General features: G+C 45.8%; 1 protein-coding gene across 1 annotated transcript in view; it reads right to left on the minus strand.

The window, feature by feature from the left end:
• Positions 1–17,060, minus strand: part of ESR2 (estrogen receptor 2) — a 65,773-nt gene that overhangs the window by 22,028 nt on the left and 26,685 nt on the right. Inside the window, exons 3-4 of the mRNA XM_064152845.1 lie at positions 15,481–15,656; positions 10,414–10,530 (exon numbers count right to left, since the gene is read on the minus strand). Coding sequence (XP_064008915.1) covers positions 10,414–10,530; positions 15,481–15,656 — 293 coding nt within the window. The remainder of the gene's footprint in view (positions 1–10,413; positions 10,531–15,480; positions 15,657–17,060) is intronic.

Consider the following 17,060-nt stretch of genomic DNA (forward strand, 5'->3'; position numbering starts at 1 on the left):
GGATATCAGGGAGTAACAGGATGAGGGGGAATGGAGTGAAGTTGGAGATGGGGAGGTTCAGGCTGGAGGTGAGGAGGAAGTTGTTGAGCATGAGAGTGGTGAGAGCCTGGAATGGGTTGCACAGGGAGGTGGTTGAGGCCCCATGGCTGGAGGTGTTTAAGGCCAGGATGGATGGTACTCTGCCTAGCCTGCTCTAGGGTAGGGTGTCCCTGCCCATGGCAGGGGGGTTGGAACTAGATGATCCTTGTGGTCCCTTCCAACCCTGATGGATTCTGTGATTCTATGATTTTATTCCTGAGCGAGTCAGAGGAAAACAAGGCACAGACTAAATTTCTACAAGAGGAGCTTGGATGATGCAGTGAACTCTGTGCCACACCTCATTTTGGACTAATGCATAAAGGTCAAAAAGGAAAACCTTAAAGTGCTTTGTCAGCTTCAGAATAACATTAGAATGGCACAGGGGCTGCAGAATGTTCTGAAGTCATGTCGTGCACAGAAAGTATGTAAATATTTTTCATCATGTGAAGACAAAGAGGAAAGGTCAACAGCAAGCTAAGCAGCTGGAACCAAAGTACAACTGGAGGTAGGTGAGGAAATGCCTAGATATTTGGCTCTCATAGAATCAACCAGGTTGGAAGAGACCTCCAAGATCATCCAGACAAACCTATCATCCAGACAAACCTAGCACCCAGCCCTATTCAGTCAACTAGACCATGGCACTAAGTGTCTCACCCAGGCTTTTCTCAAACACCTCCAGAGACAGCGACTCCACCACCTCCCTGGGCAGCCCATTCCAATGCCAATCACTCTCTCTGCCAACAACTTCCTCCTAACATCCAGCCTAGACCTACCCTGGCACAACTTGAGACTGTGTCTCCTTGTTCTGTTGCTGGTTGCATGGCAGAAGAGACCAACTCCCACCTGGCTACAGCCTCCCTCCAGGTAGTTGTAGACAGCAATGAGGTCACTCCTGAGCCTTCTCTTCTCCAGGCTAAACACCCCCAGCTCCCTCAGCCTCTCCTCAGAGGGCTGTGCTCCAGACCTCCCAACAGCTTTGTCACAAGAATACAAGAAGTAATATGCATTGGCAAAAAAGAAGTTATTAAAGTCAGCCTGTTGTTCCCTCATCCATTTACAAGTTACAATAGATATTACTGTCAGTAATTGTTAAAATGCATTGTTCAAGCAACTCCTACTTTACAAACCCTTTGAAAATTGCAGATGCCTCTGCTGTCTCATACATTGAGCGGTTACATGAGATGTTGCTCTTAATACTGGTTTTGATCCCTGGCAGCTGCTTATGTAACTAACCAATTCAGCAGCAACTGTAGATTCAAGCTCTGAATATATTATAATCAGTTTTTCTAAGTCTCTGAGCTTAAAACTTACTCAACTATACCTTAGTAAATCATTATCAATCAAGTCACCTTTGAAAGCAAGTGCAGATGTTCTGGTGAGCACAGCTGTATTCACAGTGCAGACCTACTGACAAAGCAGCTACTGTCTGCCATGCACACATGAGAACATGAGCTGAAATTACAGTAATTTCTATAATAGCTACAATGCAATTAACACATCTGATGTCCAGAGGAGGCCATGCAACTTTTTTTCCCCCACTTACTTTGTGTGAAAAGTAAATTACAGTATTTCAAAGTGCTGTGCAGAGGCTGCAGGCAGCATCCGTGCAGAGGAGAAAAGGAGAGCCAAATCCCGACCCACATCGGCTCACAGACAAGTCTGCTTTTCTTTCTGTGGCCTTGTGGACTGATGCCTGTGTTCAAGGGCACTGTCTCTCCCATCACTCCTTAGTGTGGTCCCTCGGACACTTCTTTAGGAGCAGGGAGTGGGCACAAAGGAGTTTTGTCTTTGGAACACTGTCATAGAATCATAGAATCAAGCAGGTTGGAAGAGACCTCCAAGATCATCCAGGCCAACCTAACACCCAGCCCTGTCCAGTCAACTAGACCATGGCACTAAGTGCCTCAGCCAGGCTTTGCTTCAACACCTCCAGGGATGGTGCCTCCACCACCTCCCTGGGCAGCCCATTCCAATGCCAATCACTCTCTCTGTGAAGAACTTCTTCCTAACATCCAGCCTATACCTACCCTGGCACAACTTGAGACTGTGTCCCCTTGTTCTGTTGCTGGTTGCCTGGGAGAAGAGGCCACCCCCCACCTGGCTACAGCCTCCCTTCAGGTAGTTGTAGACAGCAATGAGGTCACCTCTGAGCCTCCTCTTCTGCAGGCTGCACACTCCCAGCTCCCTCAGCCGCTCCTCATAGGGTTTGTGTTCCAGGCCCCTCACCAGCTTTGTTGCCCTTCTCTGGACATGTTCCAGCACCTCAACATTTCTCTTGAATCAAGGAGCCCAGAACTGGACACAGCACTCAAGGTGTGGCCTGAGCAGTGCTGAGTACAGGGGAAGAATAACCTCCCTGGTCCTACTGGCCACACTGTTCCTGATGCAGGCCAGGATGCCATTGGCTCTCTTGGCCACCTGGGCAAGTCAACAAGTTGAGAACTGGCACGTGGGGAAAAAAGTCTAGCCCAACATGGAAACTGAAATCTCTTTATGGAAGAAGGTGTGTCTGAGTCTCCGGAAGCAAAAAACAAAAGCACAAGCACAGCTGCTCCCACCCAGAGTGACTAAAACTAAGAGATGAAGAAGCTCCCTTCTCTACTGCCTTTGGCAAACAGCCCAGCCCATTTCAGCTCCCCAAATAAACAGCTGAAAGCTCCAAGAGAAGATCAATTTGATCTTGATCTGCTTTGAGTTTGCCGAGCAGAGTTTACTGCAGTATTTCCGTTTGCCTTGTTCCTGGTGACAGTGCTTTGCAATTACTTTCCTACCATTGCTAGTAGTCCTAGTGCCAAAATTTAGCAGTAGATTTCTTAATTGGAACAGTAGGCAAAACAGACTTCCTACAAAGAGACCTGCAGGTTCAGTCTCTAGGATTCTCACCACACTACAGTGGTATCTTTTGCAAGAAACTGAAATAGCCATGGCTTGGGCTCTGTGGTAAAGGGTTGGACTTGATCTGTGAGGTCTCTTCCAACCCTGATGACACTGTGAGAGTTCTCAACATGACTGTGATGACATTCAGGAGTTTCAGACCCAGAAACTCCAAAGCAACACTTCCCTGATGCCTCCTGCTGCTTTAGGGTTGGCACATACTGCCCAATCACATTTACAAAGAGAATCATAAGCACTTCTACACACACACACACACACACACACACGTGTGTGTGTGTGTGTTTTCCCTCAAGGTGCCTTATTGCTAGTATGCAAAATGAGGATTTAAAGATTTGATGCAAACAGCACAGAGTATTTATGAAGAGCTTTCATAACTACAAAGCAATAATTGAGGTTCTTTTATCGCTTCTGCTGGACAAGTCTCCACTGAGCAAAAATGCACTTACAAACCATTCTATCTCATCCAAGGTTTTAGCAGATGTGAACCAATGCATTCACTAAGTGACCTGGGAAAGGAGCAGAGATGGAAAAAAGCCTTCATTAAAAAGAAAATGTTCTCTTTTATGGTGTTCTACAATAAAAAGCTGGTATTAACAACATGGCTCTAACAAGGAAAAAAATACTGGAAGATAATCACTCTGCTCTGTCTGGTCAGGTCCAGCCAGCATGGGTTTAGGAAGGGCAGATCCTGCCTTTCTAACCTGATCTCCTTCTATGATCAGGTGAGCCGCTTGGTGGATGTGGGGAGGCCTGTGGATGTGCTCTATCTGGACTTCAGCAAGGCCTTTGACACTGTCCCCCACAGCAAACTGCTGGCTAAGCTGTCAGCCCATGGCATGGATGGTAACACTCTGTGCTGGGTTAGGAACTGGCTGGAGGGCCGGACCCAGAGAGTGGTGGTGAATGGTGCCACATCCAGCTGGCAGCTGTCACTAGTGGTGTCCCTCAGGGATCAGTGCTGGGCCCCATCCTCTTTAACATCTTCATAGATGACCTGGATGAGGGCATGGAGTCAGTCATCAGCAAGTTTGCAGATGACACTAAGCTGGGGGCAGATGTGGCTGGGTTGGAGGGCAGAAGGGCTCTGCAGCGGGACCTTGACCGCCTGGACAGATGGGCAGAGTCCAAGGGGATGGCATTCAATAGCTCCAAGTGCAGGGTGCTGCACTTTGGCCACAACAACCCCATGCAGAGATACAGGCTGGGGTCAGAGTGGCTGGAGAGCAGCCAAACAGAGAGGGATCTGGGGGTACTGATTGATACCCACCTGAACATGAGCCAGCAGTGTGCCCAGGTGGCCAAGAGAGCCAATGGCATCCTGGCCTGCATCAGGAATGGTGTGGCCAGCAGGAGCAGGGAGGTCATTCTGCCCCTGTACTCTGCACTGGTTAGACCACACCTTGAGTACTGTGTTCAGTTCTGGGCCCCCCAGTTTAGGAAGGACACTGAGATGCTTGAGCGTGTCCAGAGAAGGGTGACGAGGCTGGGGAGAGGCCTTGAGCACAGCCCTACGAGGAGAGGCTGAGGGAGCTGGGATTGGTTAGCCTGGAGAAGAGGAGGCTCAGGGGTGACCTTATTGCTGTCTACAACTACCTGAGGGGTGGTTGTGGCCAGGAGGAGGTTGCTCTCTTCTCTCAGGCGGCCAGTGCCAGAACGAGAGGACACAGCCTCAGGCTGTGCCAGGGGAGATTTAGGCTGGAGGTGAGGAGAAAGTTCTTCCCTGAGAGAGTCATTGGACACTGGAATGGGCTGCCCGGGGAGGTGGTGGAGTCGCCGTCCCTGGAGCTGTTCAAGGCAGGACTGGACGTGGCACTTGTGCCATGGTCTAGCCTTGAGCTCTGTGGTAAAGGGTTGGACTTGATGATCTGTGAGGTCTCTTCCAACCCTGATGATACTGTGGTACTGTGATACTGTAAATGGCATTTACATCTCATGCAAGAAATAAGGGTCTTTAAATCTGCCAGGTTGGAATGTCTGTCACCATGTGTCCATGCATCAGCATTGCTCACAGGTACCACGTAACTTATCAGACAAATCTGAGCAATTTTAGTGTTCCTTTTTCTGAAGCGAAATTGTTAACACTCCCAGTTAAATTCTCAAGTCTCAATCAGCGCTAATATATATATATATATATATATATATATATATATTTAAGCACAGTTTTCTTGTTACTTTTCTGTTATAGTTTCAAAGTGTCATTTTTGGTCTGGTGTAATTACTGTCACCTATCAACATTCAGAAGTGTAGGGAAATGTTTAATGAATGTGTGTCACGATTAAAAGGAAGACAGGCTAAACATAAGTACCTATTATTAATTACTTGTAATACCATAGTGTCTATGAGGTCTAATCACAAGCCAGGGCTTCCTGGATAATTTGAATAGAAGGATTCATTTAAGGAATCATAGAATCATAGAATCAACCAGGTTGGAAGAGACCTCCAAGATCATCCAGTCCAACCTATCCCCCAGTCCTATCCAGTCAACTAGACCATGGCACCAAGTGCCTCATCCAGTCTCTTCTTGAAGACCTCCAGGGATGGGATGATCTCCTTCCTTCTTAATGTGGGACCAAGCATTCACTATGCACTGCTCATTCATTCTCTACAACTCGTTATAAAGAGTTCCTTCCCTCTTTCTCAAGTAGTCCTTGCACTCACTTTTCTACCACTACACCCATTACTTGTAGGTCAGAAACTGGGACCTACGTGTATCCTAGAAAGGAGTTACAAGGCGTAACTCGTTGGAGGGCAAGCTGCAGGGTTGCTAGTACTCAGTATTTCCTATTTTCCTGCTCTCTACCTAACCTTTTTTGGCTTTAGCAACTTTTAACTCCAAACTCTGCACCAACTCCAAGTAGCTTTCCAAATTTCTAAGCTATGTGAAAAGGGAGGTGTACCAGGCCAAACAATGTTAACTGGTTTTAACTCTGAATTTTCAACTAGCCACCATTTGCTAAATTAACAATTTATGTACCAACTGTTTCTAATAAAAAGAGACAGACAATTCTAGGAAAAGGCCTACATAAAAGTGATCATCTGCCCCTTCAATAAAATCTTAGATGTATCAACCCACCAAATCAGGATGAATCCCTCCCTTCAAAAATTTACTTCCTCATGGGAAGTAAAAGCTTTCTCATAGCTATACCACAATTATTTTTAAGAGTCTCAGCCTTGTAAGAATTCACTTTTCCTCTCTTGCAGCCTGATACAAACCCTAGCTGACAAGAGATAACTGACAGAACCCTATTGGTCCTCCTATGTCTAAATATGCACAACCAGTGAAGAACATTCATTAAGAACAGCCTTCAGGTTCTTTCACACTTCTCATCCAAATACTTATTTGAGGTGGTAACACAAATATTACATCTTCATTACAGATTAACTGGGCCTACAGATTAAATCTGGAACAGCACTGTGGAGGACCACCTTATAATATTTCAGTGGGATCAATCTTCACAAAAAAACTTTCCAACTCCTGAGCTCAGGCTTGATACAAATCTGTTGGAAAAAAACTTTGGGTCAAATTCTCAGAGGAACAAAAGACCATTCAGAAAGTAAGGTTTGAAAAGAGTCTCATTTGCAAGTACAGTGCTTTCCTTTCTGAAGGCCAGACTAGCAGCTAAGGCTATATTAATGAAAAACACCAATAAAGCTGAGATGCAGCATCAGTGCAGAAGCAGCAGCATCCTATAGAAAGAACTACCCAACTTGAGCAACAGAAACTAAATGTACTTCAGGAGTACAAAAATAATACAAGGAACAAATGAAATTGTAACTCTGAGCTGGGAGTGGTGAACAAGGAGGCTGCAATCACAACAGCTCATAGAATTATTATCAACTGCCAGCGTGATCCAACCCCCCCCTGCCAGAGCAGGACCATGCAATGTGGCACAGATCACAGAGGAACACATCCAGACAGGCCTTGAAAGTCTCCAGAGAAGGAGACTCTACAGCCTCTCTGGGGAGCCTGTGCCAGTGCTCTGGGACCCTTACAGTAAAGAAGTTCCCCCTTGTGTTGAGGTGGAACCTCTTGTGCTGCAACTTACACCCATTGCTTCTTGTCCTATCAGAGGAAGCAAATGAGCAGAGCCTGTCCCCCCCCTCCCAACCCGCCCTCAGATATTTATAAACATTGATTATATCTCCTCTCAGTCTTCTCTTCTCTAGACTAAACAGCCCCAGGTCCCTCAGCCTCTCCTCCTAAGACATGCGCCCTAATCATCCTCGTAGCTCTCCGCTGGACCCTCTCCAGCAGATCCCTGTCCCTGTTAAAATGGGGAGCCCAAAACTAAATGCAGTATTCAAGATGAGATCTCACCAGGGCAGCATAGAGGGGAAGGAGAACTTCCCTTGATCTGCTGGACACACTCTTCTTGATGCAACCATGAGAAAGACAAATAGGATCCTGGGCTGTATGCAGAGAAAAGCTCCCAGAGAAAGAGATACATATTACACTACTATGGCAAGTAGTACTCTGATGCCTTCTAGATTTCATCTACTTTCCTGTTCTCCAGGAGGAGAGTTCGTGGGTTATTTAGCCTAATAAAACAAAGGTTGTGAGGGGATATGACGTAGTCTGTACATTCAACCAGACCATCAGCAATAAGAAGAAGAGCCTCTATGCTACACATCAATGCTGCCACAGGAGTAAGTGAGCACCTACAGTCCAACAATAAATACAGGCTGGAATTTGTAAGAATGTTCCTAATGACAGAAATCATATTTGGCAAACAGCCTTCAGATCAAAGCAATGAGAGGATGAAAAAATGGCCTAGCCTTGAAATAGGAATAGGTGTCTGTATTCAGTGAGATTAAATGAGGTGCATGTCTGCAAACCACAGAGGAGCAAGCACAGTGACCTTCTCCGCTGTTCCTATGTGATGTTTTCCCAGCCTATTTCTGTCACATACATGCATGAATCTGTACGAAACAGCAATGAAACTTCACTGTGAAAGTACATTAGGTGTTGAAATAGGTTTTCTTTAAAAAACTAAACTTTAAAATATCATCTATAAATGTACAACTACAATGAAGTCACATCAACACCAAGCACAAGACAGGAGTAAGAGAAAAGGCTGGATGATTCTGAGTGGTGCAGTGACAAACAGTGGTTGGTCATCCCTTTTGTTTTTTTGGATAGAAAAGTTATAGGACATCATCTGAAAACAGCCTGTTTAGAAAAAGAACAGCACACCCACTGCCTTCTCATTGCTGCCTCACCAAAGCCCCATATAAAGAACCTGTCAATCAGAGAGGTGGTTGTTCACCTCGTGGGTGGTGCCATAACCCTCCATAACACATGGGATGTTGCAGATGCTGAAACTGGACCGATGGAAAAGTTGCTGTTCTGTTAATATATTAAGAAATATTGAATACAAGAAAATTCTTCTGGACCAGCAGTCCCCAACTGCTGCTTTTCATGTAGCTGCTAGTCTCGTTGATGCATTCATAGAATCATAGAATAGAATCATAGAATCAACCATGTTGGAAGAGACCTCCAAGATCATCCAGCCCAACCTAGCATCCAGCCCCAGCCAGTCAACTAGACCATGGCACTAAGTGCCTCATGCCTCAACAGTTCACTGTTCTTGAATACCTCCAGGGATGGCAACTCCACCACCTCCCTGGGCAGCCCATTCCAATGCCAATCACTCTCTCTGCCAACAACTTCCTCCTAACATCCAGCCTAGACCTCTCCAGCACAACTTGAGACTGTGTCCCCTTTCTGTTGCTGCTTGTCTGGGAGAAGAGACCAACCCCCACCTGGCTACAACCTCCCTTCAGGGAGTTGTAGACAGCAATGAGGTCAGCCCTGAGCCTCCTCTTCTGCAGGCTGCACACCCCCAGCTCCCTCAGCCTATCCTCACAGGGCTGTGCTCCAGGCCTCTCACCAGCCTTGCTGCCCTTCTCTGGACACATTCCAGCACCTCAACATCTTTCTTGAATTGAGGGGCCCAGAACTGGACACAGGACTCAAGGTGTGGCCTGACCAGTGCTGAGTAGAGGGGAAGAATAACCTCCCTCGTCCTACTGGCCACACTGTTCCTGAGCCAGGCCAGGATGCCATTGACTCTCTTGGCCACCTGGGCATACTGCTGGCTCATGTTCAGCTACTATCTACTGGTATTCCCAGGTCCCTTTCTTCCTGGCTTCTCTCCAGCCACTCTGTCCCCATTCCCATTCCTCCTAAGACATTCACTCTTCCCATTGTTGGAGGCAGGACACTGATTAATTGACTGCTGTTATCATGCAGCACTGCTGTTCTTGCATTACATTCAACCAGCAGAGCACAGTACAGGCTCATTTACTCAATATTACACAGGATTTCAGTTTGGTTTAATCTCAGGCAGCATCAGCAGGTCTTGGGTTCTCATTCTGCAGAACACAGCATGCAGGTAAACTGTCTACATAGAGCTCTGCAGAAGTACTATGGTTTTCGTGTGTTTAAGCTACACCTTATTTCTTCCCACCTCTATTCCCTACCACTCCACTCTGCTCTGGCAAGACCTCATCTGGAACGCTGTGTTCAGCTCTGGGGCTCCCAAACTCAAAAAGGACATAAAGATGCTGGAGCAGGTCCAGAGGAGGGCCACGCGAAAGATCAGAAGGCTGGAGCACCTCTCCTACAAAGACAGGCTGAGAGAGCTGGGGGTGTTCAGCCTGGAGAAAAGAAGGCTCTGGGAGGGACCTTAGAGCTGCCTTTCTGTACCTGAAAAGGATCTACAGGAAGGCTGGGGAAGGACTATGTAGAAGGGCTCGTAGCAATAGGATGAGGGGCAACAGTTTGAAACTAGAGCAGGGGAGATTTAGGTTGGACATAAGGAGGAAGTTCTTTACAATGAGAGTGGTAAAATACTGCAACAGGTTGCCAAGAGATGTGATTGAGACCCCATCCCTGGAAACATTCCAGGTCAAACTTGATGGGGCCCTGACCAATTTCACAGTATCACAGTATTATCAGGGTTGGAAGAGACCTCACAGATCATCAAGTCCAACCCTTTACCACAGGGCTCAAGGCTAGACCATGGCACCAAGTGCCACGTCCAACCTTGCCTTGAACAGCTCCAGGGACGACGACTCCACCACCTCCCCGGGCAGCCCATTCCAGTGTCCAATGACTCTCTCAGTGAAGAACTTTCTCCTCACCTCCAGCCTAATTTCCTCTAGTTGCAGATGTCCCTGCTCACTGCATGGGGTTGGACGAGAGGACCTGCAAGGGATCCTTCCAGCCCAATGCATTCTGTGATTCTTCAGCTTTAAGAATTGGTACATTCCTTTCTGGTAAACCAGCTTCACTCTTGCTCTGTTTGTTGTGCCTTTTTAAGATTCCAAGGCGGGGGAGAGGGGAAAAGAAAGCTAAACAGATTTGACTGAAGGGAAGAAAAAAAAACCCAAAGGCAGCAAAGCTGAAGAAAACAACACAAGACATGCAAAACTCACCACATTTCATCATGCCCACTTCATAACATTTCCGTAGCCGGCAAGCCTGGCAGCTTTTGCGCCTGTTCTTATCTATCGTGCATTGATTGGTAGCTGGGCAGATGTAATCATTATGTCCTGCAGCAGGGTAAGAAGAGAAAATGTAAAGTCTCCAACAGCCTCTCCTGCTCCTTTCCCAGATCAAGGCTTTTAGCATTTTAAGCATCTCATTGTTTTTCCATCTCTAAGTTCCGTTAATGTAAGCGGTGCAACAGTGTGTGTTTATTGTATACTGAAAGCATTGATCTGTGGTCTCTAAGCAGGCAACACAGATCAGGTCCTAGTGACAGCTGTTAGATAACTAAGCAGGGTGGTTTTGAAAATGGGGCACATGCTCTTGTGGAAGTTTGTTCCCAATCTCCCACTTCTTTCTCTATGTTGGGGCCCTACGGATGGCAGATAGCAGGTTGGGGTTCTTTTGTTCCCTCAGCAGAGCTGAGAACAGCAATGCACACAGCTTCAGTCCTGCAAATATGTAAGTAAACCACAGCTCTGTTTACTGAACTCTCTGACATTATGAGTTCCAGGAATGAAGAAGCCTTAGGAGGATTGACCCTGGATGAAAGTTAATAAAAACCCACCCCAGTCCAGGAGAGAAAGAAGAGTAGTACATAGCAATGCACAGTGTACAGTACAAGGAAAAGCACGGACAAAAAGTATAACTTTGTGATGGTTTGGATGTTACTCACCCCCCATCCCTTAAGAAAAATCACCCAGACTAGGCTCAGTCAATCTGGAAATGGAATGAAGCTTTATACTACTTACAGCTTAGCACAATACACAAGGAGATATTTACAATATCTACAGCTACAGACAGAAATAGACAAGTTAAAAAGGTAATACAGAAACACAACAGCCCTCCCAGAAACCAGAGTCCCCAGGAGGGGCTCCCAGCCACACTTCCACCTTCTCCTCACCTCTGTACTTTACCCCAGACTTTGCCTTATGTTCAAGGTGAGTTTGGAGAATTGGCCAGGGAGGTTAGGAAGCAGATGGATTAGTCAGGCAGCAAGTTAGGTTAGAGAGAGAAGTTCTTGCAGCCCCAGAGCCCAGACAAAGACTTTCTTATCTATGTTTATGTTCTTGTTCTTATACCTCTGAGCAAGCCTATGAGTGAAGCAGACATCACCATTGTTTCCTTTTCACAGCCTATAATCTAATTCTTCTCACCAAAATATCCCAGCTAGGCTCAAACTAGCACAAACATTTAAATATTCTGAACAAGCATTTCTCTTATTTTGATCAGTTTCCACTACAGCCTCTTTTGTTCTCTCCTTCTCTTCCACCTCCCCTCATCCCCTCCCAAACCACTTTACATCATTGTATTTCATTAATCAATAATCTGGTCCAGAGGTTTATTACAGTAAACTGAACTGGAGTATACTCTGGTGCAATTACAATTGAGTTCTCTCCTGCCAACTGCAGTAGCTACCAAAAGATGCAAAAAGAATATTCACTTATTTGCAGTTCTGAATATCCTTTCTCTCAGGTTGGTTGGAGTTTGTTGGTTTTTTTTAAGGTTTTAAAAATAACTTTAAGAACAGATCAGGCAAAGATACAGCTCCTGGAGTGTTTGTTTTGGTTTTTTTTTTCCACTTGATGCAAGTCCAAAAGTTCATGTCCCCAAGAGTAATTATTTAACCAAACAATTGTGACTATTTCCTTGCAAAAATAAAATAATTCTAACCTTGAATTTTTGAACCAATGATTTAAAAGAAAAAAAGAGAGGAGATTGTGTTCCAGTTTGTCCCATTTCCTACTGGGAGATATGACTGAAAAAACAAATTACTGTTTGTCACTCTTCACACAACATGGAGGGAAGGGAGGAGGAAGCTCTCTGTTGCGTTATAACCCAAGCACACAGAAGCACAAAGTGGTTTAAAACTCCTGTGGCCTTGGGATAATTTAGCTTGCAGGCAGATGTTCAGAGATGTGGGGTGGAATACACTCTGCTACAAACTTGGACAAGCAGAGGAGACCACACACAGTTGCTCAGTCATACCACTGAATAACACCTGGCTCTGGCCAGCCTGATCTAGGGTAAGGTGTCCCTGCCCATGGCAGGGGGGTTGGAACTAGATGGGAGACTTGAGACTTTTTAGCCTGGAAAAGAGAAGACTTAGAGGGGGTTTGATAAATGTTTATAAATGTCTGAGGGCTGGCCAGGACTGGGGGGATAGACTGCCCACTTGCTCCCTGGGATAGGACAAGGAGCAATGGGTATTAAGTTGCAGCACAAGAGGTTCCACCTCAACACAAGGGGGAACTTCTTTACTGTAGGGGTCTCAGAGCACTGGAACAGGCTCCCCAGAGAGGCTGTAGAGTCACCTTCTCTGGAGACTTTCAAGGCCTGCCTGGATGTGTTCCTCTGTGATCTGTGTTAGATTGTGTGGTCCTGCTCTGGCAGAAGGGTTGGACTCACTGATCTCCTTGTGTCCCTTCCAACCCCTAACATCCTGTGAGCCTTGTGATCCCTTCCACCCCTAACTGATTCTATGATTCTACTAATTCTTATTAGACTTTAGCCCAGCAACTTGGTCTATGGTAGGTCCAGAAGTTTTTTTTACTTTTATAAGCAATATCCTTCATAAGAACAGTTGCAGCTGAGTGCTTGGTCATGTTTTATGCCAAGAACTTACTTTCATTTATTTGGATTACACACAGATGAAAAAAAAGAAGCAAGCTGCCTGCCAGAGTCTGTAAAGGTGTACAAAGGGTTGCAATTGGTAAGCTGTTCACAGCCAAAGCACATGTGAGCAGCGCAGAGCAGGCAGATAATTTTCCTGACAGAAAACGCTTTGAAGATCAAATTCAGCTTCCATTTGTGACAAATGGAGACAAAGTTCTTCTCTGTTATTGTAGCAATCAAAAGTACTGGCATGGGTTTGTAGAAATTATTATTCACCCATGCAGAACTTGCGCCAAGAGGCAAAGAAGTTTTGAGTTCAATTTGATTCTAGCGGCGACACCAACTCTGCCATGTTGAGATTGCTGAAGGCTTTGTGTGCAAAAGAAGGGAAAATTTCAGCTTACAAAGTGACAAGATTTTGCATGTTAATATCCACATGCGATAGCCACTGTCAATTCAACTACATTTTCACCAAGAGGACCTAAATGAGGCCAAAGATGACGATAAGGTTCACAGGCTCACAGGATGTTAGGGGTTGGAAGGGACCCAAGGAGATCGAGTCCAACCCCCCTGCCAGAGCAGGACCACACAATCTAACACAGATCACAGAGGAACACATCCAGACAGGCCTTGAAAAGCTCCAGAGAAGGAGACTCCACAACCTCTCTGGGGAGCCTGTTCCAGTGCTCTGGGACCCTTACAGTAAAGAAGTTCCCCCTTGTGTTGAGGTGGAACCTCTTGTGCTGCAACTTAAACCCATTGCTCCTTGTCCTATCCCAGGGAGCAGCGAGCAGAGCCTGTCCCCCCACTCCTGGCCAGCCCTCAGACGTTTATAAACATTTATCAAATCCCCTCTAAGTCTTCTCTCCAGACTAAACAGCCCCAGGTCCCTCAGCCTCTCCTCATAAGCCATGTCCTCCAGTCCCCAAACCATCCTCCTAGCCCTCCGCTGGACCGTCTCCAGCAGATCCCTGTCCCTCTTAAACTGGAAAGCCCAAAACTGAACACATTATTGAAGATGAGGTCTCACCAGGGCAGAGTAGAGGAGGAGGAGAACCTCCCTTGATCTGCTGGACACACTCTTTAAAGAAATGAAGTGAAGCTGCAGTATGGAGCATAAGTCACTACCTGTAGGCTGTGATTACAAACATGGACACACACATTTACTTCATGCTGCAGCCACTCATTGAATTTGAACTAAACATTGAATAGTTAAGAATTTAAACTTTGAAGTGGAAATCCTAGATCTGACAATGTAGGCTCTGAGAGGTGGAGAGTGGAGACATAACAATTATCAGTTTTATACCTAACAGTTGTAACATATATTTTTTTATCCTATATCATCATCATAGACTCATATATGCCACAAAGGTGTTAGGTATGTGCTATGACATAACACCAGACAATAGGCTCTTCCCAAGAGCAGTTCCTGGCAAGTGAAGTCTCCAGACAATCACCTACTCTTAACTGTGTCTGTTGTAACAAATTCACGATTACTATGTCTACTTCAGGGACACAACATCTGCAGTTCCATCCCCCCAGTGCCTTTGCTGCAGACCCTTCTCGTGCTGTGTATCCCACCTCTTCTCAGACACAACATCTGCAGTTCCATCCCCCCAGTGCCTTTGCTGCAGAGCCTTCTCGTGCTGTGTATCCCACCTCTTCTCAGACACAACATCTGCAGTGCCATGTCCCCAGTGCCTTTGCTGCAGAGCCTTCTCATGCTGTGTATCCCACCTCTTCTTGGACACAACATCTGCAGTGCCATGTCCCCAGTGCCTTTGCTGCAGAGCCTTCTTCTGCTATGTATCCCACCTCTTCTCAGACACAAGGTCTGCAGTGCCATGCCCCAGTGCCTTTGCTGCAGAGCCTTCTCGTGCTGTGAATCCCACCTCTTCTCAGACACAACATCTGCAGTTCCATCCCCTCAGTGCCTTTGCTGCAGAGCCTTCCCGTACTATGTATCCCACCTCTTGGTCTGCAGTGCCATGCCCCCAGTGCCTTTGCTGCAGAGCCTTCTCGTGCTATGTATCCCACCTCTTCTCAGACACAACATCTGCAGTTCCATCCCCTCAGTGCCTTTGCTGCAGAGCCTTCCCGTGCTATGTATCCCACCTCTTGGACACAAGGTCTGCAGTGCCATGTCCCCAGTGCCTTTGCTGCAGAGCCTTCTCATGCTGTGAATCCCACCTCTTCTCTAAAGAAAGCTGTTGCTCACTTTGCCATGTTTCCAGATCTTGGTAAGGTAAGAGCCAAAAGATAGTCAAATCATATGTTTCTCTATTTTCAGCATGCAGGGCCACATACCAGCATTTTACATCAACTCTTTACTAGATCTGCTAAATTACAACTGAAGTCCCTGATCTTACAAAACAACTGAGCAAAGTTGATTCTCCTACCTTGAATGCTTCTTTTAAAGAATGCTTTGCAACCTTCACATGACCAGACCCCATAGTGGTATCCCGAAGCATAGTCACTGCAGACTGCACAGAAGTGGGCATCCCTTTTGGAGCCAGGATTATTTGCAATTGGGCTTGTGCAGTCATTGCTATTAGCTTTTCTTTTTAATGTTTCTCTGATAGAGGGAAAAAAAAAAAAAAAGAAAGAAACATTAGTTATAAAAGAGGAAAAAATAATCTACATCGAATCAGTGATTTTCATTGTCTTCCATTCTCTCCTTTTAGACTCTTCTTATTGCTGAGCACATGATAGAGATGCTGTTCACCCTTTTTTTTCTGATAAGATTAAAGAATATAGTTTGATCCCAGAGGTTTCAATAATGGCAGACTATAAAGTTTTCTGAAAACTCAAAAGCATAAAAGTGGACTGCAAATGTGTCATTCACATGAATGCTGGGAAAATCAGAGGGAGTTGTAAACTGAGACAGCTCAGACTGCCGTGGTAAGAACTACCGCAATAGAGCTGCAGTAACAGTTACTTTGAACTGTTAAGAAGGCAAATAAATACACATTGAGTCTTGGGTAACAAGGCCATATTCATTCAGTAGGCTGGAGAGAAATATCTTTGAGATGTGAATCAACTCAACAGTGTTAAGACAAAGTCTTCTGTTCAAGGTGATGACCCATGTTGATCGTCCTAATGCTAACTGAAAGCAAATCTGAACACAAGAAGAATGGAGAAACACAATCAGTAGAATCATAGAATCAACCAGGTTGGAAGAGACCTCCAAGATCATCCAGTCCAATCTATCACCCAGCCTGATCCAGGCAACTAGACCATGGCACTAAGTGCCTCATGAAAATACTTTCATACACAACAAAGAAGTAGTTCTCCACATATACCAGTATGATACGTACATTTCTGAGGGGCTGTAAATAGTTCAAGCTTACTGGAACTATCCTTAGTGACTGAATTAAAATTAGAACAGGATGAAAACATGAAATAACAGCCAACTCCTGACATCAAGATCCTGTAAACAGCACAAGGAAAGGAACTTAGACTATCAGTAAAGTGGGTTTTAGGTATAGGAAGCACATCTATTGTGTATTTTTAATCTGTACCTCATTTTCGTTGTGGTTTTAGTGTGTGTTACCTTCATGGGCAATACAATTTCTAGATCGTAGAATCAACCAGGTTAACCTCATCCAGTCCAACCTATCACTCAGCCCTAGGCAATCATCTAGACCATGGCACTAAGTGCCTCAGCCAGGCTTTGCTTCAACACTTCCAGGGATGGCGACTCCACCACCTCCCTGGGCAGCCCATTCCAATGCCAATCACTCTCTGGCAACAACTTCCTCCTAACATCCAGCCTAGACCTACCCCAGCACAACCTGAGACTATCCCCTTGTTCTGTTGCAGGTTGTCTGGGAGAAGAGACCAACCCCCACCTGGCTACAGCCTCCCTTCAGGGAGTTGTAGACAGCAATGAGATCCCCCCTGAGCCTCCTCTTCTCCAGACTGCACACCCCCAGCTCCCTCAGCCTCTCCTCACAGGGCTGTGTCCCAGGCCCCTCAC

The sequence above is a fragment of the Pogoniulus pusillus genome, chromosome 1, assembly GCF_015220805.1.
Source record: "Pogoniulus pusillus isolate bPogPus1 chromosome 1, bPogPus1.pri, whole genome shotgun sequence".
Lineage (NCBI taxonomy): Eukaryota > Metazoa > Chordata > Aves > Piciformes > Lybiidae > Pogoniulus > Pogoniulus pusillus.